The 25,683-nt window shown below is 47.5% G+C and overlaps 2 protein-coding genes across 2 annotated transcripts; both read right to left on the bottom strand.

Annotated features, from left to right (window-relative positions):
- Window positions 1-2,681: 2,681 nt before the first annotated feature.
- On the bottom strand, window positions 2,682-8,916 carry cnnm3 (cyclin and CBS domain divalent metal cation transport mediator 3; the record flags this gene model as incomplete). The annotated part of the gene is made up of 11 exons (XM_083670144.1): window positions 2,682-3,242; window positions 4,210-4,336; window positions 4,460-4,590; window positions 4,834-4,930; window positions 5,295-5,464; window positions 6,074-6,232; window positions 6,439-6,582; window positions 6,717-6,874; window positions 7,159-7,335; window positions 7,676-8,010; window positions 8,206-8,916. The coding sequence occupies 11 exons, from the start codon at window positions 8,914-8,916 to the stop codon at window positions 3,190-3,192; spliced, it is 2,262 nt and encodes a 753-aa protein (XP_083526270.1). The 3' UTR covers window positions 2,682-3,189.
- Window positions 8,917-13,938: 5,022 nt separating this feature from the next.
- Window positions 13,939-25,402, bottom strand: LOC310804799 (metal transporter CNNM4). The gene is made up of 8 exons (XM_083670145.1): window positions 23,968-25,402; window positions 22,349-22,492; window positions 21,866-22,000; window positions 21,438-21,607; window positions 18,451-18,547; window positions 16,847-16,936; window positions 14,947-15,122; window positions 13,939-14,694 (listed from the first exon to the last, which is right to left on the bottom strand). The coding sequence occupies exons 1-8, from the start codon at window positions 25,370-25,372 to the stop codon at window positions 14,080-14,082; spliced, it is 2,832 nt and encodes a 943-aa protein (XP_083526271.1). The 5' UTR covers window positions 25,373-25,402; the 3' UTR covers window positions 13,939-14,079.
- Window positions 25,403-25,683: the final 281 nt, after the last annotated feature.

Raw genomic sequence — 25,683 nt, forward strand, 5'->3', positions numbered from 1 at the left:
GTGTTAGCAATTTGGCAGAAGTTCCCCTAACCTGATTGAAAGGCTAGGAGGAGTCTTCACTATTTTGCTTGCCATTAATCTGGTTCTTTTATATGTGAAATCATCAAGGGGGGAGGGGCCAGGAGAGGAGGCAGGGGCCAGGAGAGGCTTTTTTCTAAGACCGGGCCATACTCTAAAATTCCAGCCTCTATAGGACAGTTGGTGACAGATGTTTTCCCTGCATAAACAGTTAGTTCAACTGTTACATGGGTAATGGAGTTTCCTGAAGGAGTCCGTTAAGACTGAATACTGACTGACATGCACGAAAAGTCATACAGATATCGTCAGTCTCACACACACACACACACACACACACACACACTGGAATGTTAATGCAACTCAACCTATTGGCATAGCAATGATGAGATAATTAACAAGGTGCTTTAGATATACACACACACACACACACCTTCATGAATCTCGTTGGCCAAACAAATGGAATGCATGAGGAATACAGGCTGGGTCAAAGTTGGCACTCCCTGTCAGAGGGTAGAGGGCAGACCTATACTGAACATGGGCATGAAGACCTGGGGCACTATACCACTCCAAGATTGCATCTCCCTCACTCAGACAAAACACATGCAACAAATTAACTGTCCAAAATGATCCCTAGACAGTACCACAAGGCACTTCAAGTAGATCTGAAGGGCTTGGATAGGTGTAGGAAATGTTGGTAGCAGCACCGCATTGCCCTCTGATAGGCTAGGTGGAATTTACACCCATCCATTCCTATCATCACTACACAAGTACTGAGGATGTAGGTGCTAGAAGTCAGTTTGGAATTGGTCCCAACTCTCTCTGCAAGCTTTATGGCTGACTGTGTAAAGGAATGGACCCAGGATCATGTCTAGCCAAAAATCTGTCTGTTTTAGCCAATTTCCTTGTTGTTGTTATGTTTGGTTAAAGCAGACAGATCTCAGGCCACTTTGCAACAGTCTCACCACTTAGTCCATACAGACTATGCACCAAAGATCAACTAGCACTGAATGGTAAAAAACCCAGGAAAAAAACAAATGATGAGGCGAAACATATTTCGCTGTACTGTACATACAAATATGTATAATCCAACTGATATGTGGCAGCGTACATAGAGAATCATTGGACGTACCACTAAAGCAAATCGCTAAAAAAGCCAACAACAGTGCACACATCAGTGCAAATCAGCTTTTGACCACCATCTGTGTAACGCATCACCTATAGCCTAATGGACGGACTTGAATACACACATTAGGAGTTGAGGTGAGTCACTTTGGCACCCAGACAAAGCTAACGGAAAGGAACAGGCAATGTAACGATAAGGTAGGGAGGCTGGATTCCAACTGTGGGCAGAGGCACCACACACACACAACAAATTTAAAGGTTATACTGTGCATTTGGAAAGTATTCAGACCCCTTCACTTTTTCCACATTCTGTTATGTTCCAGGCTTATTGTAAAATGAATTACATTCATTTTTTCCCCCTCATCAATCTGCACACAATACCCCATAATGACAAAGCCAAAACAGCTTTTCAGAAATGTTTGCTAATTTATTAAAAATAAAAAACTGAAATATCCGATTTACATAAGTATTCAGACCCTTTACTCAGTACTTTGTTGAAGCACCTTTGGCAGCGATTACAGCCTCAAGTCTTCTTGGGTATGATGCTACAAGCTTGCTACACCTGTATTTGGGGAGTTTCTCCCATTTTTCACTGCAGATCCTCTCAAGCTCTGTCAGGTTAGATGGGAAGTGTCGGTGCACAGCTATTTTCAGGTCTCTCCAGAAATGTTCGATTGGGTTCAAGTCCGGGCTCTGGCTGGGCTGCTCAAAGACATTCAGAGACTTGTCCAGAAGTCACTCCTGCATTGTCTTGGCTGTGTGCTTAGGGTCGTTGTCCTGTTGGAAGATGAACCTTCGCCCCAGTCTGAGGTCCTGAGTGCTCTCGAGCAGGTTATCATCAAGGATCACTCTGTACTTTGCTCCGTTCATCTTTCCCTCGATCCTGACTAGTCTCCCAGTCCCTGCCGCTGAAAAACATCCCCACAGCATGATGCTGCCACCACCATGCTTCACTGTAGGTGCCTTTTGGCAAACTCCAAGCGGGCTGTCATGTGCTTTTTACTGAGGAGTGGCTTCCGTCTGGCCACTCTACCATAAAGGGCTGATTGGTGGAGTGCTGCAGAGATGGTTGTCTTTCTGGAAGGTTCTCTCATCTCCACAGAGGAACTCTGGAGTTCTGTCAGAGTGACCATTGGGTTCTTGGTCACCTCCCTGACGATGGCCTTCTAATTGCTCAGTTTGGCCGGGCGGCCAGCTCAAGGAAAAGTCTTGGTGGTTCCAAACTTCTTCCATTTAAGAATGATGGAGGCTACTGTGTTCTTGGGGACGTTCAATACAGCAGAATTTTTTTTGTACTCTTCCCCAAATCTGTGCCTCGACACAATCTTGTCTCCGAGGTATACGGACAATTCCTTCAACCTCATGGCCTGGTTGTTGCTCTGACATGCACCGTCAACTGTGGGATCTTATATAGACAGGTGTTTGTGTTCCAAATCATGTCCAATCAATTAAATTTACCACAGATGGACTCCAATCAAGTCGTAGAAACATCTCAAGGATGATGAATGGAAACAGGATGCACCTGAGCTCAATTTCGAGTGTCATAGCAAAGGGTCTGAATACTTATGTAAATGTGATATCAGTTTTTTATTTTTAATAAATTAGCAAACATTTATAAAAACCTGTTTTGGCTTTGTCATTATGGGGTATTGTATGTAGATAGATGAGGAAACAAATCCATTTTAGAATAAGGCTGTAACATAACAAAATGTGGAAAAAGTTAAGGGGTCTGAATACTTTCCGAATGCAGTGTACATCTGAAAATAATGTCAATGGAGATTCAATGCAAAACACGAAAGGAACAACTGGTGGAGCTGTGGAAAGCAATAAAGCAGATGCATGCATACACACACACACACACACACACACACACACACACACGCGCACAAGCACACACGCACGCACGCACCAGCCTGGCTCAATCGCTACATTCCAGAGATAAGTGGAGTTTCTGTTGATACAAAATAAAGGTCTATTCCAAATAAAGCCTCCTGTGGCTTGATTGTTTGGAGTAACATGTAGCTCTGACGGAGGGCAGAGAGAACTGCACTATCCATGAGCCTCCTCTTCAGTGGAACTCTCCTCCTGGGCCTTACTGCCACCTGTAGAACCAAGCCAATGAGAGGAGAGGTGGGGTGAGTGGGGGGGGGATGACACCACAATGACATTACAATGCAAACCATTATGGGTCAGAATGGCACCCACTATGAGGTCATAATGCAGCCTACTATGACAGCAGGGTTCCTGTTCTGTCTAGTGATGTGTATGTGGCTCTGTTGCAATACAAACGGAGGGAATCAACATAAAGACGGTTCCATTGTCATCAACAGAGACAGTCCAACATGCAGTCTCAAGCAGTCCTGTGGGGGTGTACACAGTGATGGATGAGAGACGTGGGTATCTATCTGGAGAATAAGGGCTCATAGCTCTCCATACATACCAGAGAGGAGGGATGAGAGAGGCAGAGAGGACAGGACACACAAGTGCAGTGAGACACAGACAAGAGCCACTGGTGCTGCAGCTCTGCTCTTTCCAAGCATCATGTACACACTCCCTTTCAACATGTCCTGACTATTGTGTGTGTGTGTGTGTGTGTGTGTGTGTGTGCGTGTGTGTGTCATGCTACTGAGAGACTAGACTGTGATTTGTTTACCTCATGCACACAGAACACTAACAGTAGTTCTCAATGGTGTCAAAGAATGAAAAGTTTACAGCGAACTCTGGAGTGGCCAGAGGACCGAGAGAGGAGAGCGGACAGGGAGGAAAGAGAAAAAGAAAAAAAAGAAAAGAAAAAAAGAAAAAAAGAAAAAGAGAGAAAATACTTAGTTCAGCTTCAGGATCTGAGATAAGCAACAGTATTATTTCTAAACCAGCTCTCTCTGACAACTTAGTTATAAATGCAAACTATTAATAACAGCCTAATATTGTTTGTTCTCAGATCAGATATCAAGTTGTAGTTGTAAAAGTCTGCTTCTGGTTGAGTATTCAAACCAGAGACATAGAAATGGAAGAAAGGCTATGGAGGGAGGGGTGAGAGGGACACTAGGGGGTCTGGGCAGAGGGCAGTACCTTGTGTAGTGTTTCTCTCGTTGAGCAGCTTAGTCTGGCTGTTGGGCAAGATCTTAATCTCAGGGGGGTCTGGACTCTGGGCAACACGCGACGCCATCAGGGCATTCAGATACTGCAGGCGTGTCACCTGGGAGAGAGACACAAACACTGTCGGTCAAACACACTGTACTGTATTTCTTCTGAACTGTATGGACTAGAGGGCAGTGAGAATACGGACAGTGCACACACACACACACACAAAACCACGCACCCTTATGAGCTGCAGGTCAGTGAGAGCGCGGACGGTGTAGTCAGGACAGTAGCTGGACGGGCTTGTAGCATCTCCCAACTCAAACGGATCTCTGGAAGAGCCACGCTGGGTGGACACTGGAGACTGGTGCACTGGAAACACACACACACACACACACACACACACTTTGTGGTATCCTGCACATTTCTGTGATGATGGTATATTGATTTTACAGGCAACCAGGCCCACAACACTACGCTACTCCGAAATTGTGCAACCTCATTCAGATACAGCATGCAAATCGAGTGCCATAATTGGTATCTCAGTCTTCTGATATAATTTGCATCAATCATAAAGCAAAGGTAATTCACCCTCTCTGCAGATCCGTGACTTACCTGAGGATGGCGCTGTGAGAGCGGACACGCCGTAGTACGTAAACGCTCCATTCTCAAACTTCAGCCCCTCTTTACCGATCTCCACCTCCACACGCCCCTACACACACACACACACACACACACACACACACAGACACAGACACAGACACAGACACAGACACAGACACAGACACAGACACAGACACAAATCTAGCTTTACTTTCCCAGAACTGAATTAAGTGGCAACAGTTATGTGAATACCATTTTCTCATAGGTAAATGTCCTGGACTTGACCAATCATTGATTGTGAGGTCATGCATCTTCTATATCTTTTGATAGGCTGGTTAGTAAGAAGAGCTACTCAGATGGAGCTCAGGAGAGCAGCATTTCCCCATTCAACACACACACACACACACACACACACACACACACACACACACACACACACACACACACACACACACACACACACACACACACACCTGCAGCAGCAGTATGAAGTAGTCGACTGGATGGTTGCGTGTGTAGAGGTAGTGGTCGGAGCTCTGACGGTTCGTGGGGTCAAAGTGCACCTCCTGGTTCACGCTGGGGTGACGGAGCAGGTGGAAGAGGACCTTCTCAGACACGCGCCCAGGGCTGAAGTGCTCCACCTCTACAGGAGCCGTGGGTCAGAGGGGAGAGAGAGAGTTACTGTCTGTACGAGACGAAGAGGGATTATACAGTGCCGTCATACTTGTCCCAATTCTACAGGAACCTGCACAGGGAGTGGGAGCCAAATTAAACTAAACAAGAAAGTGCTCTATTATATCTACCAAAGTCTAAATTACCAGTGTTCTACTGTACATTCTATTTAGCTACCAAAGTATTCTATACTTTGTCCAAACCTTGTGTGTAACACCAGCCTAACCGTTACGGGCTAAAGATGTACCCGTGCCCTGGAAAAGCAGCTGAAGAGGACAGAGAAGGGTCACTACTCAAACAAAGCAAGGCCAATGAATATACCCTTCCATAGACAGTTTAACTACACAGTGATGGACCCTATTAAATACTGAATGATACACTGCCTGTTTTCCACTGGCTCCATTCGGTTCTGTTAAACCTATGTAACCATTAGTCGTGTTGTTATACTGTGACTGTTAAACCACACGCCAACAACGTGGTCCCATTATCAGGCATGTATAAGTTGGGGCTGGTAAGACTCGGTCACTCTCAACCTCTCTCTTTCACGCTCTCTCTTTCGCACACACACACACACACCCACCTCGGGAGAGGAAGCGGTGTGTGGCCAGAAGGAGCTGTGGTGAGGTGCGGATCTTGGGTTCCCCCTCGGGGAGTTTGAATAGAGAGAACTCTTCATGGACGCTACGAGGCTCCAGTGGGATCTCCAGAGGGGCCATCGGACGTTTCACCTTCATCTCCACTACAGGGGTCAGGGGGTCAATACAAGACACAGGAAAAGCAGGAGGGAGGGAGAAGAAGAAGAGTCATGTTTAACGATCACCATTTCCTTACAAACAAACGAACTGTACTCTCACTGAATTCCATTGACTTCTTGAAGCTAACCCAAACACCAGCCATCGGCTCAACCGCTTACAAACATGCCGTCTCACACACACACACACTTACTGTAGCCATCAGACTCGTCCAGGATCTCTGACTTGATGATCTCCTCGATGACATCCTCTAAGGTAACCAATCCCAGCACCTCATAAAAAGGGTCTCCTTCCCCCTCATTGTTCACCTTCTGAACAATCGCAATGTGGGAGTTACCTGAGATGGGGGACAGATCAAGGGTCAATCAAAGGCTGGGCTCAACTCTGCCCTTTCACACAAATCCAAGGTCGGCGTACGCTGGGGGGAAACTACTATCTTATTTGGCAACAGCTCTATACACGCACGCTTACCTTTCTTGAACTCCTCTAACATGGCATCAAGTTTGGTGTCATTGAAGACAAAATGTAGAGGGTGGTTGTAGAACTTGGTGATGGTGGTCATGGGGGTGCAGTCGTCTGGGTCCACTAGAGCGAGGTCTTTCACATACAGGATCTCCACGATGTTGGACCTGGGCAGAACCACACATCTCCATCAGCGACTCTGGACCTAGATCATTCCCCTCGATACTCTTCAGTTCTCAGAGCACACACTCAGAGGTATCACATTGACTCCAACAGGACTGCAATGTCTTCTGGTTTTTGGATTTCCCTGTTTGCTGTCACTGATTGGCTACTGAGAGAGTACACACACCCGGTTACCCAAGTCTCAACCAGACAAGTAACTAGAGGGGGGAACGAATTAAACCAGCACACCAGTTTGATACAATTTGCTATGAAGACGTGAAGGGCCCACCTCTCCTCCTCGTAGACAGGTACGCGTGTGTATCCACTCTGCATGATCTCAGACATGGTGGAGAAGTCCAGTACAGCTGTGCTGGGCAGCATGAAGCAGTCCTTCAGGGGAGTCAGAATATCCTCTACTGTCTTACTGCGCAGAGAGCCGCGGCTAAACTCCTCCTTCACGAACTCACTGCAACAACAATGGTGATCACTGAAGTATTTTCATGTCAGAACACTTTCAGGTTACCGTTCACCAGTGTAGTGTCTCAAAAGTGTTTTGCAATGTAAACGGTAATAAACCCCATCGACCACCGAGTTGTAAAGTAGTATCCATAGATAATGGAGAGATCCTTGTATAACATCTCGAGTAGGTCTACACTGCAGAGTCACTGGTCCAAGCACTGCCCAGACTGTTCCCCTTCAATTGCTCAGTACCAACCATTAACATAATAAACACTTACATTCATATGGATCAGGGTGTTTGTGTGCGTGTGACTGTGCGCATGTGTGTGTGTGTGTGTGGCAGGCACCTGTAGGGGTCATTGACATTGGTGCGGATCATCTCCATAGCTCTCTCCCGTACGCCACACGTGCTAACATCACGCCGAAGCGCCAGGTCCAGGATCAGGCCCAGCGGACACGACAGAGGGCAGGTGATCACCATACACACCTGGGCGAGCCAGGTGAGGCCTGGCGCCAGCTGGAACCCATAGCCAGAACACACTATGTGCGGTACCAGCTCAGCCAAGAGGAAGATGAGGAACCCGCTGATGAAAACAGCAGGGGCCACAGAGCCCAGGGCCCGGTAGAACAGCACACCTAGAACTGAGTGGCCGAGAGCACACAGGAACAAGAGAGAACACACCTAGAGTAAAGATGAAGATGATTATTATTAGATAGTGATGTCATAAGTCACTGTATATCTACACTCTGAGCCAAATTAAACTTTATTCATCTGTCCAACTATCCATCTGTGACACTATCCTCTATAATTAACTACTTTAGAAATACGATGTCATTTGAGATACTTGTTATATTCCTGCTCCATCAAAGAACCCACCAGAAAGTTGCCTCGTCTCCTGATGGGCTCCAGGCGCTTGGCAGCCCGTTTCTCCTCCTCGGACCCGCAGCTGTGTAGGACGTATAACTCCAGTGGATCCAGCCACAACAGACTTAGGTTCAGAATCCTGAACACCCCGCAAACCAGGATTAATATCACAATCAACACCGCAAGGCCCCACGGCGGGATGTAATCTGCCGGTAAACCGACGTCGTTGTTTATACGCAGCCTGTCCGGTCCCACGGATAGCCATTTCTCACCCCTCAGAACGCACAGGTGGTGGTAGGTCGAGTCGTCCCCTCCTCCCCCCGATGCAGAGATGCTCACACGCGCATGCACCGTTATCAACCCGCTGTTATCCTCATCTGCCGTGAACTTGCCTATAACCCGGAAAGCGGCAGCGTCACGGCGTCTTTCTTGCCCGCACGGGTCCGCCGCGTCTCCCACGGCCCCAGCTTCCCCCCGGGCCGCTCCAGCGAACGCTAACCACGGCCAGCTCCCATTCAACAGCTCAGACCCAAACAAGCGGAGCTTGAAATAGGCCCCTTGCGGTGCTGAGATGACCCGCTCCTTCATACACACCCGACCCTCGGGATCTTCCAGTCGCAGCCCCAGAACCCACGGGGCTTGCTGGCTGCAGGCGCCGTACCTGATCCCGCAGAGCAATAATATCATCAACAAGAACCGTAGGTCTGCCAAGCTGGCCACCATATTGGAATTAGGCAGCTGGCTCTGTGCGAATCATGTGACAGTCTGTCCGTGCTGCAGCTACCCGCCCACCGAGGTTCTGTGAGCCAAACAGCACAGAGATGGAAACTGCTTCACTCTTGTCGCCATTTTGGGAAGAAAATCCATGGGCTTGCTTGAAACCGCTGCTTTCAATCTGAGCCACAATGGAGGCAGTTTCGCCATCAACTACACCACATACACCGCCCCTCTTAGCAATTGACCAATGTGAGTTCATGTCTGTTGTGTTGCACGGAAAGGGGGAGAATGCCACGCCCATCTTTGTTTGGTTTCTTGAAAACAAGTCAACTTTCAGCCAAATGTAAAGCTCATCACATCGTATATTGTATAATATTGACGCATAATTGAATCTGTTGGGAACTTTAATTTTATATTCTAAATCAAGTTATTGATGAAGTAACTTATCTCTTCCTAACAAATGTATCTGTCTTTTCTTCAAGGAGCATTTCACATAAAGCTGGGCCCTGTGAGAGCATAATAGGCCTGCTGTATATCCCTCGAAGACAAAACTATTTGGAATAAAAACCAGTGCAAGTGGTCAGTCAATGTGGCTACTGATTGGTAAATCCCTGTAACTGGAACCTAACACTGAAGTTATCATGTAACCTAAATGAAAACACAGTTTTAGTGCTTGGTGGAATAGCTGTAATTAATCATCACTCATTCACCTACACACTTCACTGCCACATTCACCCTAGCCCAGTGGAGGCTGGTGGAGGTAGACATCGGGGGACGGGCTCATTATAATGCATGGGATGGAATGAGGAATGGTATCAAACACGTGTTTCCCTTGCTGTTGCCCCTCATTGATATGTAGAAACAACATGGTGATAGCACCAACATGCCCTCTGTAGAGCAGACTTCATCTATACCACTTACAGCTCTCAAATCGGGGTATCGCTGGGGTCAATTTGGAACAGCTCTGTGTCTCCGTAACAGAACTAGGAGACGCCATCTAGGTACACAGGAGTTATGCAGTGCATAAACAGTGAGAAGGGGAAGAAAAAAGCATGAGACACTGTGATAAAGTAGAGAAATATATCTCAGGTTTATTAACCCTATTGTCATCTTGTTTCAAACTCGGAGTAGAGTCCTTATAAAACAGTATGTACACATTGCTTTAAGTTAAACAATCCGAGTGGACAAGTAGTTACAGTACATTTACGATAACACCCTCCCCTTTAAAAAAAAAAAAAAAAAAAAAAAAGCAAAGATAAAACAAAACCTACCACAACATTTAGTGCGTGTCACTACCTCTGAAATTATTGCTGATCAGTCATTCGACATGAAAGTCATTTCACTTAAGTTGTGGGACACAAGCACTCCAAACCCTTACTTCAGTAAATAAATAAATAATAAAACTTTACAACTCTCTCTCCTATCCAACAACCACTGAGCTGACAATGTAACCTCTCTGAGAATAATGGAATAATATAACTGATACTAATTCTATGCAAAGCGTTTTCTTGCTCTAAAGACAATGTGTTCTCCTCTCTATCCCATTAGGGGTCTGGCTCCAAGGCTAGCTGTATGGCACCCCTGGCTCTGGCAGTTTCCCAGTCTGCTGTTAAACCATCCACTGGTGAATCATACACAGTGGAAAACCTCCAGAAATCTTTAACCCTCCTCCAAGTGACCAGGTCTAATCATCATACTGGTGTGGTGCTAAAAACAACACTACAGGACCTGTTGTTAAGCCTGGGCCCTCCTGCCAGGATCCCAGTTAAAATGTTCTCAACATTAAAAACAGCTTAGGACACTGGATAAGTCAATACCAGAGGAATTTCAATAATTCTGAGCGGCAGGAGAGAAGGGGAGGGAGAGATGGGGAAGGAGAGAAGGGGAGGAAGAGGAGGAAGGTAGGTATAATTTGAGGTCAGGAAAGGAGAGGAAGGCAGGAAGGCGGGAGTGTAGGAGGTCAGGTGAGGGGAGAAGGCCAGTAGATAAGAAAGATGGGGAGGAGGGACCGGGGGGCAGGGTGAAGGGAGGAGAGGACGGGGAAAGAGGGGAGGGCGGCTCCAGGCAGCGGCAGCAGGGCCTCTGAAGGGCCAGGAATGCCAGTCTACACGGGGGGGGGGGGGGGGCACCAATGTGGGGACACAGGGCTTTGGCCAAAACAGACAACAGCTAAGCTAATGCAGTGCTGTGACTTTGGTCAACAGGTCCAATGACAATACATAGAATGCTATGAATGCTACTTTACTTCAGCTCAAAACCTGTAGCAAGAGAGTACAACAGAAATGCTATTTATTTGAAATCGGAGCAATGTTTTATTGCTATGCAATGTCTTAGTAGTAAAACATCGATTGAGAGAAAGTTTCTCCGGTTAGTATTCTCACAGAGGCTACATTATACATGTGATCCATATCAACCCCTTCTCTCTCACTCCATCACACACATATCACACAAATGCCCATTTCTTCATGAACAGAGTATTTACAGTAACATTATACAAGCAGGAATCAGAGAATTAAACACAGTCTTCTTCTGTCACAATGACCATAGACAGATGTGTTTCTCATACATGGAAGCCCATTTCACATAACACAACACCTCGAGGTGCATGCCTAAAGCTAATAAATACAATATAATTTTCAATAAATAAAACATTTCTAAGTTGAACAATGTTTTCACATGACTACTCCCAATACACAGACTGGGAGTTTTACAGCCAACCAGTGGCTAAACTGGAAACCAGTAAGACCAATTGCTACATGTGACCTATATGAACCAGCAGGCAGGCCTAGGGTTTGTGTGTGTCGTGTGTAAGGCTGTGCCGACCACAGAATTACTGTAGAATTAGTAGAATGGACATTCCCTACAAGCTGTGGACTGAGGGATTTGTCTGTTCGACTAATTCTAATTCTGTGGTGCTGACAGAGTGCTACTCTTCTCATTGAGGAAGTAAGTTTGCCCCCATGGAAGAAATCCTAGAGAAAATGCTTTGGAATCTATATCTCATATATATATATATATATATTCAATATTAACTTATACATTGTACTTTTCTCTGACTCACTGGCTTTAAGGTGTTTGTCTAATTAGTGGTAGCTTATACAAACAAGTTGTGCATTGTGATTATTCAGCGTGAATAAATCACTGTTATCATCAGTATAGTATCATCAACAAAATAATTTGTCATTACAGTATAATTTCATATGTTGGAAGAAATACATGCTAGCAGCATTAATGTCTGAGCTCCCTACAACCCCTGGAGAATGAACAGATGAGAACCCACACGTTATTCAACACTACGACCAGTCCTACAGTTCTACATCACTGTCACATCCCATGTCTACTTCTAGCATGCCTGGACAGTTTCATTTATATATATATATATACACACACACACACACACACACACAATACAATTTCTTCACAATTTATCTGTGGGGTCCCCAGTTTGGAATGTCTTTAGTGAACGTACATTATGCAAATTGCGAAGAGACATTGTCGTAGAAGTGGAGTGCTCCTCTCACTTGCCTATTTCTTGCCATAATATGGGTCAAACTCGACATGTCCTCACTGATTATGATCTCACAGTTAAACTCAATTCCAAACTCTATTGTGACATCACGCCATGAAAACTCGGAATTCTAAACTCCTTTGTGACATCGCCATCACTCCATGTGGACCCACAATGTCTCTGACACTCAAGGCTAGCTTGTGGAATAATGGTGATAGGAAATGGAGCTAGTATCATACATCTACTGAACTCGATTCACAGTTAGAGGGTGTGTGTGTGTGTGTGTGTGTGTGTGTGTGTAGGTGCTGGGGGAGTTGGTCACGGTGAAAGTGTCTCTATTCAAGAGCGTCAGTGAATCTGAAGAGTGCAACTTGTCACAGTACACAGATGTTTTCAAGAACCAATGAAAGTGTCCAAACAAAACAAAAAATAAAATCTATAGAATATAAAACATTACATACAAATAAATCTCAAATATATACAAAATAATCTTATGCAAAATAAATACATTACTCTTTATATTTAAATAATCCATAATATATCATTCATAATACATACTTCACATCTGGTCAGGAGGGTGGTAGGTAGTACACCGACAGCTGTCAGTCCCTCCATCCAGTAACTCCACCCCAAACCAGGAGGAACGAACGAACACACACACACACACACACACACACACACACACACACACACCTCAACAATTATGTTCCTCAACAACAAACCATTCTTTACGTTTTTGGAAGTCGCAATCTTTGGAAGAGAGAAAGAAAATGGACATACAAACAAAATAAACAAACAACCAAAGATTCTATAACTTCCTCCCAAGAATGCTTTTTACTTCGGAGGCGGGGGGGGGGGGGGGGGGGGGGGGTCATAGATTGTTCTCTGTGGTTACCTGTGGAAACTGGACATGCAGGACAGGGGAGGGGGACCAACCGGTAGTGCTCAGAAGTTGTGTGTGTGAGGGAGGAGGGGTTTCACAGTATACACCTAGCTAAAATAGATAAATATATGTAGCTACAATTCTCTTTTGAAATGGCTAGAGAATTCTTTTTTTTTTTTGGTTACTACAGGTCAGACGTCTATATATCGAACACCCGAGTGCATGGAATGAACACAGATGTCAAACATGCAGTATCTGTGGTGAAATAAGCCCACCTCCCACTGCCCTCCCTACTCCAAAACTGATCCCAGGCTGTTCCGGCAGCCAACTTAATATAACAAACAACACAGACTCGCACGCACACGCGCACACACACGCACGCACGCACACGCACACGTAGAACTTGAGAAATGCAAGACAGACATTTCATGCCTCGCTGTTTCATGCCTGAAGCTACAGATGTAGCAGTTAACGTTGACGACAGTGGGAGTGTGATGGTTCCGTCTCAGCCCGTCAAGGGTTACGTGGCGAGTTCTCTGTCTCTCGGCTCTCTCGTTCTCCTGCTCTTTGAAGGTCGGGAGGGTAGGGGGGGCAGGTCGAGGAGGGACAGGGGAGACAGGAGGATCCCGTTCACTGTACCCACAATGCACTGCTCCTTAGAATCCTCCTGTGAAACGGTTATTGGGGAGCAATGAGAAGCACAAGGGAGTGGATGTGCGCGTGTGTGTGTGTGTGTGTGTGTGTGTAATCTTAACAAACCTCCCTGGAGGGGTTGTTGTCAGATGGTGCTCTCTGTGTGTGCGTGACTGATGGTGTGCACGTGTGAGTGTGGGTGAGAGTGTGAGTGGGGATGGGTGTGTGTGTGTGGATAGCTCGGCCTGCGGGGGCCCAGGCAGTTCTGCTGCTCGTGGAGAAGAGTGGCCATCTCTCCCGGCCCATTCTCTGGGCGAGCAGACGGTGGGGAAGCCTCGGTTTTAGGTGAGAGAGAGGAGGGGGGAGTAGGCTCGGGGAGAGATGAGAGGGAAGGTGGGTGACTGAGAGGGGTACGTGTACCTGTACCTAAACCTGAGGATGGGGGAGGTGTTTGAGGTAGGGGAGTACGGTTTGTAGGAGGGGGGGTTGGTTGAAAAAGGGGCTGGGTTGGTTTGGGGTTAGTGGGGGTGGCAGTTTGGGGTAAGGGTTTGGGGCGATTGGTTGGTGGTGTAGGTTGATGGAGGGATGGAGGGCGTTTGGCAGGTGGGGTGGCCAGGGGCAGGGGGGGGCGGGTAGCTGGTGGGGTGATGGGAGGCAGGTGGGCAGAGATGTCCAGGCGAGAGTGACTGCCTTCAGGGGACTGGGGCGTGCTGTCCAGCCTTGACGCTAGGAGACCGTTCTGGTACTGGCAACGAGTGATCTGAGGAGGAGTGAGAAGGAAGAGAGAGTGTGTGTGTGTGTGTGTGTGTGTGTGAGAGAGACAAAAAAGACAGTGTCAAGAGGAGAGAGAGAGAGAGAGAAGAGAGACAAGAGTGAGCATCCCAAGGTGTTTCAGAAGTACAGCATCATCTCATATGAGCTCAGACACAGTCAGACCTCAATAGTGCTCCTTGGCCGTCTAATTCTCCTGGAGACGGCCCTGAGGTTAAAGGTCAGGGGGGAGGAGTCTTACCTTGATGAACTGCAGGTCCGTGAGTGCGCGCACGTAGAAGTCTGGCGTATACTGGAAGGGGGTGCTGGGGAGCTGCGAGTTGCTCGCGGTTACAGAGCCGCATTCTGGAGCACGGTCAGTACAGCTCAGAGATGCAGAACGGTTCAGACCGCCCCCATGTGACGGAGAACGGAACTCTGAGATTGGCGGAGAGAGAGGAAGATTGAACTAGGGGTAATGCACAGCCACAGCCACACACACCCACACACACCCACCCACCCAAATTTACAAACCTGAAAATGGATAGTTGCCCCTTATTTTCTGTGGACTTTTACATTTTACCTTTATAATTTACCCCAATCCGTACATACAGACTCCCTCACAACCATACACACACATACATACATGACACACCCACACAGACTCCCTCACAACCATACACACACACACACACGACACACACTGACATGCACACAGATCCACAGAATTCAAGAAAAGTGTACATGACACAGAGAGACAGAGCTGTATTGCTTGGGATGGAGACAGTAGTAGGGGGAGGAGGGTGTGATTGCAACACTAGTGATTGAGACACAGATGAAGGCAGTCAAGATGAGACACCACTTCACTCAATGGCCATGAGCCCAGTGGTATACCTAGATTATTGATTAAGTATAGATCACTGGGTAAGAGACAGGACTCTGTACTGTACTGCAAACACACACACACACACACAGACAGCAAAACAAATACACAGCAGTGCACACACACAGAGCAACATGTTAACACACAGCAACTTATTGACACACCGAAAGCCACATGTTGAGTATGATTGATGATTATTGATGAGTATGAGGTTATATGCAGATTATAAACTATGAGATGACAAGTTTACCATGCAAACGAGGCTGAACGTTTGCATGTTTAATTGGCCAGACAGGGTCTCTGGACCTAAGGGGCCAGCATGGGGAGCGTGGGGGGCAAAGTGGGCTTCATCAGGGCTTCGAGTGTGTATGTGTGTGTGGGTGTGTATGTGTGTGTGTGGGTGGGTGGGTGTGTATGTGTGTGTGTGGGTGGGTGGGTGTGTATGTGTGTGTGGGTGTGTACGGGGTTAAGGTAGTGGGTGAAGTTAAAAGTATGTACTGAGGGCCAAAACCTAATATGAGATCAAGTGTCACACTGACATTAACATACAACGCATGTGAAAGCCCAAGTTACGAGCGTGGATCTCAAATTAGGATTCGGTCCACAGTGAATGGATCAGAGGCAGAGTTGTGATTGGTGATTGGTGTTTAGTGAGAGAGGTGGAGGAGGAGGAGGAAGAGGAGGAGTGGCCAGTGATAGGTTCAGGTAAGGGCATGAGGTAGAAGTTGCTATTAACCACAAGTCTACGATCAAAATATCTGATTGTGGATCAGTGGTTAGGGGCAACGAGATAGCGAGAGGATCAGGGGTTAGAGGTCATACATGAGAGGCAGTGTCGTGGAGAAGAGACGCTCCACCTAGAGCCCCATCCAGCAAGTTCCTTCCTCCTCTCTTCTCGTTCTGCTTAGTCTCCCTGTGCTACTCTGGCCTGCTGACTGAGGACAAGCCCACTGATCTGCTTCGACATTTGGGCTCTCTGTCAGCATCAGAGCTTGTCACCATCAGCAGTTGCCGGGCAGAGTTCTAACTGAGCTGCGCAGTTGCCCACAGAGAGAGAGAGAGAGAGAGAGGTGAGTGAACTGCAGCTGACAGGCTGTTCCATTTACATCCTCCACTTCCACCCCCATATTACTGAAGTCTCTGCTCAATAGTGAACCTCTCAATAGTCTGCTTGTACTTGCTGGAAAAGGGCTCTTAAAGAAGAAGAGAGTGAAGCGAAATTGTGATGTTGGCTCAAACTGAACCCATCTCCCCCCCTCCCTCCCATGCGGGTCTTTACCTGGGAAGCGAGAGAACAGAGAAAACCTCTTTAGCGAGAGGCGTCGCGGAGGGGGGGACGTCACTGATGGGGAGAGAGGGGGGGTGACGGCTGAGAGAGGGGAGGGGGGGGAGAGAGAGAGACGTTCTCATTTACTTGTTAACTCGTAACTCGTTACTGTTGGAGTTTCAGACTGACCCGAAGCATCTCCGCTGAAGACACGGAGCACCCGAACATTCTGAACCTCAGCACATCAGACAGTACAGTGAAGCACACTCAAAAGCGTCAAGTGTCCTTCTTTCCTCGTCTCCTTTCCTAAAACGTCACTGACATTCAGGCTTAGTGAAGATGAAGGAGAGGAGACGAGAGAGGAAGCCACTTTAGACCGTTGAGATGCGACCGGTGACTCATCATTACTGGGGGGGGGGACAACTGGAAGAATTATTCACTGCGCACGGATGGTCTGCTTTCTGACCGGAGGCGACAGACTGACCAATGGGAAGGGCTTGACTTGTTGACATTGACATCATCAGACGTTTGACACATGTAGGCGTTTGACACATCATAGCACATGGAAACAGACATAAATGCTGCGCACTGTGCACACAAAGCACAGAGAACAATTTACAACAAAGTGGGAGATAAAGAGATAAAAAAGGGGGGAAAACAGAAAGGGTGAGAGGGAGAGAAAGGAAGAAAGACAAGATAGAGAAGAGAATAGTACTTTTTGTCCTATCACGCTCATATTACAATAGGTGTTACCTTATTTTCCAAGGCTCACAACCACTAGAACTGACTCTGCTTGTTTATGACTGTACTCATGTCTGTATGTATGTATATTAATGTTCTGTAGCTGCTATAGTTAGCTCTATATGGACCTGCTGCCATACTGGTATCCAACCACAAGGTGTCACCAGTGTTCAACAGTCTTTGCTTTCCCTCCAGTTTAAACCACAACAGCTAAAGTGACCTGTGGCCAAATGCACTGCTCTCTTTATCTGTATGTGTGTGCTACTCACACTGAGACTCTCTGTGGTGTTGTTATTACAGCTGACATCATCTTCCTCCTGGCAGACACACGCACCCTTTCCACACACACTCTTACTCTTCCTCCTCCTCCTCCTTCTCCTATTCTCCTCCTCATCCTCCTCCTCCCCCTCTCAGGGTGTCAGTGGTGTGTGTTTCTACCCGTTTACAACATCAACTGAGGAGAGCGGATCTCATTTCTGTCTGCAGAATCTCCTTCGCCATCAGTGTGCAGGGAGCAGTCAGCTTATCTACTCTGCTGATCAACTCTGGATGTTTTAAACACCATTTAAGCACAACTATACCGTATAATGGATGCACTGTGTGACTTAATTCCTGCAGACTGAGCAAAGAGAGGGAGAGAGATAGAGTCAGGGACAGCGTGTCATCACATATGGTGTGTGTGTGTGTGCGCCTGTGTGTGTGTGTGTGTGTGTGTGCGTGTGTGTATGCCTGTGTGTGTGTGCCTGTGTGTGTATGCCTGTGTGTGTGTGCCTGTGTGTGTGTGTGTGTATGCCTATGTGTGTATGTGTGCCTGTGTGTGTGTGTGTGCGTATGCCTGTGTGTGTGTGTGTGTGTGTGTGTGCAGGCTGGCTCACCCAGGGATGGTGTGCTGAGAGCCATGACTCCGTAGTAAGAGAACGGTCCCGTCTCAAACTTCATGTTTTCGTTTCCCGCCTCCACCTCCACTCGCCCCTGAGAAACACACACAAAGGATATTGTTGCAACGAAACATTGACGAAAGCATGTGTCTAAGTCTAAGCATGTGTCCACGAGGAGCCTAAGTCTAAGCATGTGGCCACGAGGAGCCTAAGTCTAAGCATGTGTCCATGACGAGTCTAAGCATGTGTCCATGAGGAGTCCAAGTCTAAGCATGTGTCCATGAGGAGTCTAAGCATGTGGCCACGAGGAGTCTAAGTCTAAGCATGTGTCCATGAGGAGTCTAAGTCTAAGTATGTGTCCTTGAGGAGTCTAAGCATGTGTCCATGAGGAGTCTAAGTCTAAGCATGTGGCCATGAGGAGTCTAAGTATGTGTCCTTGAGGAGTCTAAGCCCTCTGATAAGCAGTTTGGCCTGAACGATTGACTGACGGTGTAGTAGCCAGTGTTGAGGGCAATATGCTATGGTTCCAAACTGCAGAATGTAAACAAAACTGGAGACACTCGCCATTTTTGGAGACAGACATAAGCGTTATGATTGCAAGCAAAAGAGTCCGCTCGGTAGCTAAATAACAGTAAATTGCAGTAAATTACCTGCAAGCTTAGTAAACGTTGGCCAAAATCAGAACATATTTACCGTTCATTAGAAACCCCTCAGATTTACATTTGCTAGCAACCATTGCTAGCAACCATAACAGTGTCTCCAGTTATGTTTACATTCTGTAGTTTGTGACGTATAGACTTTCATAGCGTATTCAAATTTCCATTCACTCAGTACTCATGAATTTAATTTTAGTTCACTTTGTGAATTGACTTAACTGAAATTCCACCACTGATGGTACTGCAGTGTCTGTGTGTTATCATTGCCTGCTCTATGAACTGCATTTCTATGTATGTTTCTATGTAGGTGGTTGTGACTATAAAAAAAGGTGTTTCTATGTTAAGAATGTCTCCTGTGGCTGGCAGAGGCTCCTGGCCATCTCATGAATATTACATCACAGCCCAGGTGTGCTTACTGCGGTTGCAGTATCACACACACAGGGTCCAGTATCACGGTGTCCCAGATGAACTTATCCAAATGACCCCCCACCCCCAAGGGATGACAGAGACACAGACACAGACACACAGACACACAGACACACACACACACACACACACACACACACACACACACACACACACACACACACACACACACACACACACAGTGGAACCAGAGCAGATGTGCTCATGTTACATGCTGAGTGTCTGCAGTCACACTATCTGCACCTCAGGTGTCAACAACAGAGCATCTCTCTCACTCACTCACACAGCTAACAAATACAAACCCCTACACGGGCACAGAACTAAACTGAGGACGACAACGGCTAACAATAGCTGCAACCTGTTTCCATAGACAGACTCAAACTGACCCAGACACACAGAGACACACACACACACACACACACACACACACACACACACACACACACACGACCTGACACCTAAAATAAATGAGCCTTTCACGACTCATCCCTGATCTCTGGGTGAGCTGGGTAATCCCCCCCCAGCAAATCAGCACACAGGGATGGAAGAGTGTGTGTTCCACATTTGTGTGTATGTGTGTGTGTGTGTGTGTGTGTGTGAGGGGGGGAGGGGTGACCTTGACCTGACTGTCACTGCGGGTGTTTAAATCTAGAATGTGATGTAACGATACATCTGTAAGGTTGTGTGTAAAATGTACAGTATAATGTAAAATATACAGTATAATGTGTGTGTGTTTATTTCTTCTTTCAATTATTCTACATTATTCCACAAGCTCTGCCTTCTCTGAAACCCCCACTGTCTCTCTCTCTCTCTCTCTCTCTCCTCTCTCCCGCCTCCCCTCCCTCTCAACTTGGTGCAGGGGAGGGACTAATTGACTGATGCTGGCTCGGAAGCAAAGCAATGGGATCTCCTCTTCACTTCTCCTCTCATCATTTCCTCTTATCATTTCCTCTTATGTTCTCCACTTATCCTCCACTCCCTTCTCTCCCATCTCTCCCTTCTTACTCCATCTTCTCCTCTGTTCTCTTCTTCTTTACTCTCCACTCATTCTTTCTCCTCCCTTCTTTTATCTTTTCCTTCTGTACTCTCTCTTTCCCTCCCCTCCCTGCCACCCACTCTCTCCCTCTCTTCTCTTACGTAAGAGGGATATATTAGTGAAGGGCAGGTTTACCCCCAGCCAGGTTTTCCGGGGCCTAACCCACACAGATGTCTCCCTCTCTCTCTCTCTCTCGCACACACACACAATTTTGCACCATGCATATTCATAACTAAAGTAACATTAGCAATCCTCTGGTATGCTGTGTCTGTACGCACCATACATATTCATAACAAAACAAACATTCGCAATCCTCTGGTATGCTGTGTGTATGTGTGGGGTCAATGTGGTAAGCATTTCAAGAGCTAAAGCCATAGGATTGAGTCACACCACAAGAATCACACCATTGACCCTAATCCACACAACCAAGGAGCAAGTTTGAACGTGTGCGTGTGCGTGTGCATACTCGACAGGACCACCCGCGTCAGAGGGACTCAACACCTCCAAGACACCATCTTACAGAGCGAGAAGTGAGAATCATCCGACAACCAACAAACAGGTGTGTCCTACATGCAGCAGTGTGCTCAGCTCCTGAATCTCCCTCCACAGCCACATGGAGTGACGGGGCAGCACCAGTGCTAACCCACCCCCACCCCCTCCTCTCAACCTAGCTCAACAGTCAACAACGTCATCATCGATTGCCGTTAACAACCAAGATGACGAGATAGTCTGTTTCGGGCTGTGTGTGTGTGTGTGTGTGTGTGTGTGTGTGTGTGTGTCTAGCTGTAAGATGAGGATACACTTATCCACTGGTTTGACATAGCTTGTGTGTGTGTGTGTGTGTGTGTGTGTGTGTGTGTGTGTACCTGTAGGATGAGTATAAAGTAGTCCACTGGTTTGCCTCTCTGGTAGATGTAGTGCTGTGGCGAGCGTTTGTCGCTGTCGTTGAACTTGATCTCCTGGATGACATCTGGGTGCCTGAGGACCCTCAGGAGGATCTTCTCAGAGATCTGCAGGGGGCTGAACAGACACACCTCTGGGAGGGGGGGGGGGGGGGGGGGGCAGGCAGGGGGAAGGGGAGTGAAAGGGGGGAGTGGGGGGGAGACGCAGAATGGGTTGGCAGAGGCAGGCAATGGGAAGAGATGTATTGTACAGTGTATAGTAGAGTGGCAGGAGGAGAGGGGAAGGTTGTCAGTTAGAAACGAGTGACTGGTGAGTCTCTGTTTTGAATGACATGAGTCATGGGAGATTCAGGGTTCACCTGAATGGTCTTCAGTATGTGTACAGCACTCACCTGTAGCCAGGAAGCGGTGTGCTGCCAGCATCAGCTGAGGAGAGATCTTCACCTTACTGTCAACGTCGTGTTTAAAAGCGGAGAAATCCCGCCTAGACTTATTAGGATCCACCTTCCTCCTGTTTCTATTGTCAGCTGGGGAGAGAGAGGGTGAGAGCAGGGGAGAGAGGGTGAGAGCAGGGGAGAGAGGGTGAGAGAGGGTGAGAGCAGGGGAGAGAGGGTGAGAGAGGGTGAGAGCAGGGGAGAGAGAGGGTGAGAGCAGGGGAGAGAGCAGGGGAGAGAGGGTGAGAGCAGGGGAGAACAGGAGAGGAGAGGACAACAAATATGTTTTGGGCTCCTCTCACTGTTTATCAAAGTCGGCTATAATGTCAGTTAGTAGAACTCAATAATAGTAGTGGTAGGAGGTAAAACAGTTGGGAGTGTGTGTGTGTGTGTGTGTGTGTGTGTGCGCGCGCCAATAGCGACTGACTCATGGTGACTCACTGTAAAGGTCGGACTCGTCCAGGATCTCTGATTTGATGATCTCCTCGATGACGTCCTCTAATGTGACCAATCCCAGCACCTCATAGAAGGGGTCTCCCTCCCCCTCACTGTTCACCTTTTGAACGATTGCCAGGTGGGATTTGCCTGGGGAGTAAGCACATAAACAGAGAGAAGGAGGGAGAGAGAGAGAGAGAGAAGGTCAGCAGGGGCCTACTATCACCTGCACACCGCCAGCACTGCCGGCATCAATTAGTAAGGTAGGCCCTCAGTTAACCTGTCATTCAATATATGAGTCTTTGCAACTGAGCCAAGGGAGCCAGAATACCTTTCATCTGAAGTTACTTCGGGTCAACACCCAAGTATGTGTAATGTGGCCCATGCAGAATGTAAACCCACAACCCTGTTGACAGCATTCTGCTTAAACAAACGGAGCCATCAGAACCTCCATGCTGTTTGATCAGTCAAAGCAGTCTCTGACTGATCAACCCAGAGCTGAGGGTTAGGAGGAGCCTGATTGAGACCAGACTGGACTAGGAGCTTAGGACAGAGGTACGGAGAGAACTGCCAGAATGAGATAAGAGACTGGGAAAGAAGGGGGAGGGAGGGAGAGGCATGACAAGAAAGGGGGATGGGGTAGAGTGAGACGGAAGGGGGTAATCCACTCCACTAGCTTACTTTTCCTCCTCTCCTCTCGTGTTTAAAAGACTGTCAGAGAGTACTTCTCTAGGTCTGTGTGTCTGTGTGTGTGTCTTGTTATGTCATATATTATTATCTAAAATATTATATATATATTATCTAAAAACAGTATACTATGTTTCAGTCTGTACAAATCGGATAATGAACACAAAAAAACGGAAAATGGCTGACACGAACCCCCCCCCCCCCCCCCAGCTCACAAAACAAACAAACACAAACACACACTAGTGATTTCACATCCCATGACCTCTCACTGCAGACTGCCACTGTTTAGCCAATCAGAGCAGAGTAAAGCTCGCTAGCCCACTAGGTCAGGAGGAGTGAGGTCACATAATGCTTATCACTGTGATGACGACATCAACGCTGTAATGGTTGTTGGGCTGTGATCGTCGCATCAGTATCTCTTTCTGTGTGGAATATGTACCAGGCCTGCATCTGGGCACACAATTTAAAAAAAACTGTAAATTAAGTAGAACCAGGTGTGTGAGTGCTGGACTGTAATGAAAGCCTGCACACACCATGGTTCTCCTGTACCAGAGTTGCCCACCCCTGGCTGGAGTGCTGTTAAATGAAAATAGATTGGGACAGTCTGGTCAAGGTGTGTCACATGGTGTGTGTCACATTTGTCCCTTTGTCCCCTGCTGTGTGGTGGAAACTTGGCTGAAATATTCCACTCATCAATACACCTATCAATACACAGCCAGAGGTTTGGGGGGGGGGGGGTCATGCACATAGATGCACCAGATGAACAATCATATGAGCATGTATCCTGTGTGTGTGTGTGTGTGTGTACATTGGCCACTAGGCCTGTCTTGTATCTGTTAGAGGCCAAAAACAGTGCCTACCCAAGCAATGTCAGAACAAGAGAGAGAGGAAGCAAAACAATTAAGGAAAGAGACCTAGATCACCTCACAGACACACACCTTTCTTGAATTCCTCTAGCATGGAGTCCAGTTTAGTGTCATGAAACACAAAGTGTACTGGGTGGTTGTAGAACTTGGTGATGGTCCTCAGTGTAGTGGAGTCATCCGGGTCCACAAATGCCAGGTCCTTCACGTGAAGAATATCCACAATGTTGGACCGTTCATCGTCGAACACCGGGATGCGTGTGTATCCACTCTCCATGATCTCAGACATGGTGTTAAAGTCCAGCAGCGCGTCCGCTTGGATCATGAAGCAGTTCATTATGGGCGTCATCACATCTTCCACGGTTTTCGTCCGGAGCTCAAGGGCTCCTTGGATCATGTTCAGCTCATCTTTAACCAGATCATTGTATGGTTGCGTTACTTTAAGCATCTCCACGAGCTTCTCCCGGTTGTATACCGTGCCAATTTCCTGGCCCAGTAAGACATCCAACAACTTGCTTACAGGGAAAGACACTGGGAAGGTCAGAAGCATGAAAAACTTAGTTACCGTTATGGTGTTAGCGCCAACGGCCAGCCCATGGCGAGAGCACATCGCTTGAGGAATGATCTCCCCGAAGATCACGATACCGACGGTGGAGGCGACCACAGCGCCCAACCCGGAGCCTATAAGGTCATCCAGGAGGATGGTGAGGGTCGTATTGACCAGGACGTTTCCAAGAAGCAGTGAGCAGAGCAGGTAGTTCCCCTTGCTGCGAATGGGCTCGATTTGTTTCGCGTATCTTTTCTCTTTCTCAGTGCCACAACTTTGGACTATGCGAAGCTCCATGGGGTCCAAAGCCATGAGCCCCAGGTTCAGCCCGCTGAACATACCGGAAAGCACCAACAAGCAGCTGATGAGGATGATCTGCAGCCACAAGGGAAGGAGGGATTTCTTCTCTTCTACCACCCTGAGCCTTCCATCGCTGTCCCCCAGAAGAGCCCATCTGCCCCCGTTCTCACTCCTGATGCACAGCCCATACTCCTTCTGCGGTTCGTTTTTGCGAAGCGGCTTAATGTTCATACTCAGCACTCCTGTCGTACCTCGACCACTGACGTTCATGTAGGTCCCAATGCTGATGTCTTTTGTGAAATCACCACAAGTCCTGTTTGGTGTGTCAACATAATTGTTCCCCCCTTCCTCGTCATCCCCTCGTTCCGTGAAGCGGATCTGTGACCAAGAGCCTGAGTGGAGCTGGACCCCGTAAAACCGGAGCTGAATGGTGCTCTCTTCTGTTACCTGTATGACCCCGTCGTCAGTGGTCGTGGCCGGACTGTCGCTCCTCTCCAGCCGCATGCCAAGCACTTGGCTCCCGCTGCTGCTGACACTCGATGTCCCTGTCTCGGTCCTTCCTCCGACTGCAGTCCATAGAAAAACGATTAAAGTTAGAACATACCCGTGCTGCCCACTCCATTCTGTCGCCATGTTTGTTTCACTCTCTGGCAACCTGGGAGGTGACGTCACTTACTCATATCTCTCGACTCCGCCCATGTATTACCATAATATATCTTAAGCACCGCCTACCGGACGCGACAGGTACTGTAGAGTGGTACCCGACACACGCGCGCGCGCACGCACATACACACACACACACACACACACACACACACACACACGATCGCATGAACTAAACCATGCTGGGAAATATGTGACAATTTGAGAAACAATAATGTAGCTGCTTATCACTGCGCGGGACTGCGCTGCAATTATTTTTCAAATTCATGACGCATATGGTG

This window comes from Argentina silus, assembly GCF_951799395.1.
Source record: "Argentina silus genome assembly, chromosome: 5".
NCBI classification, from domain to species: domain Eukaryota; kingdom Metazoa; phylum Chordata; class Actinopteri; order Argentiniformes; family Argentinidae; genus Argentina; species Argentina silus.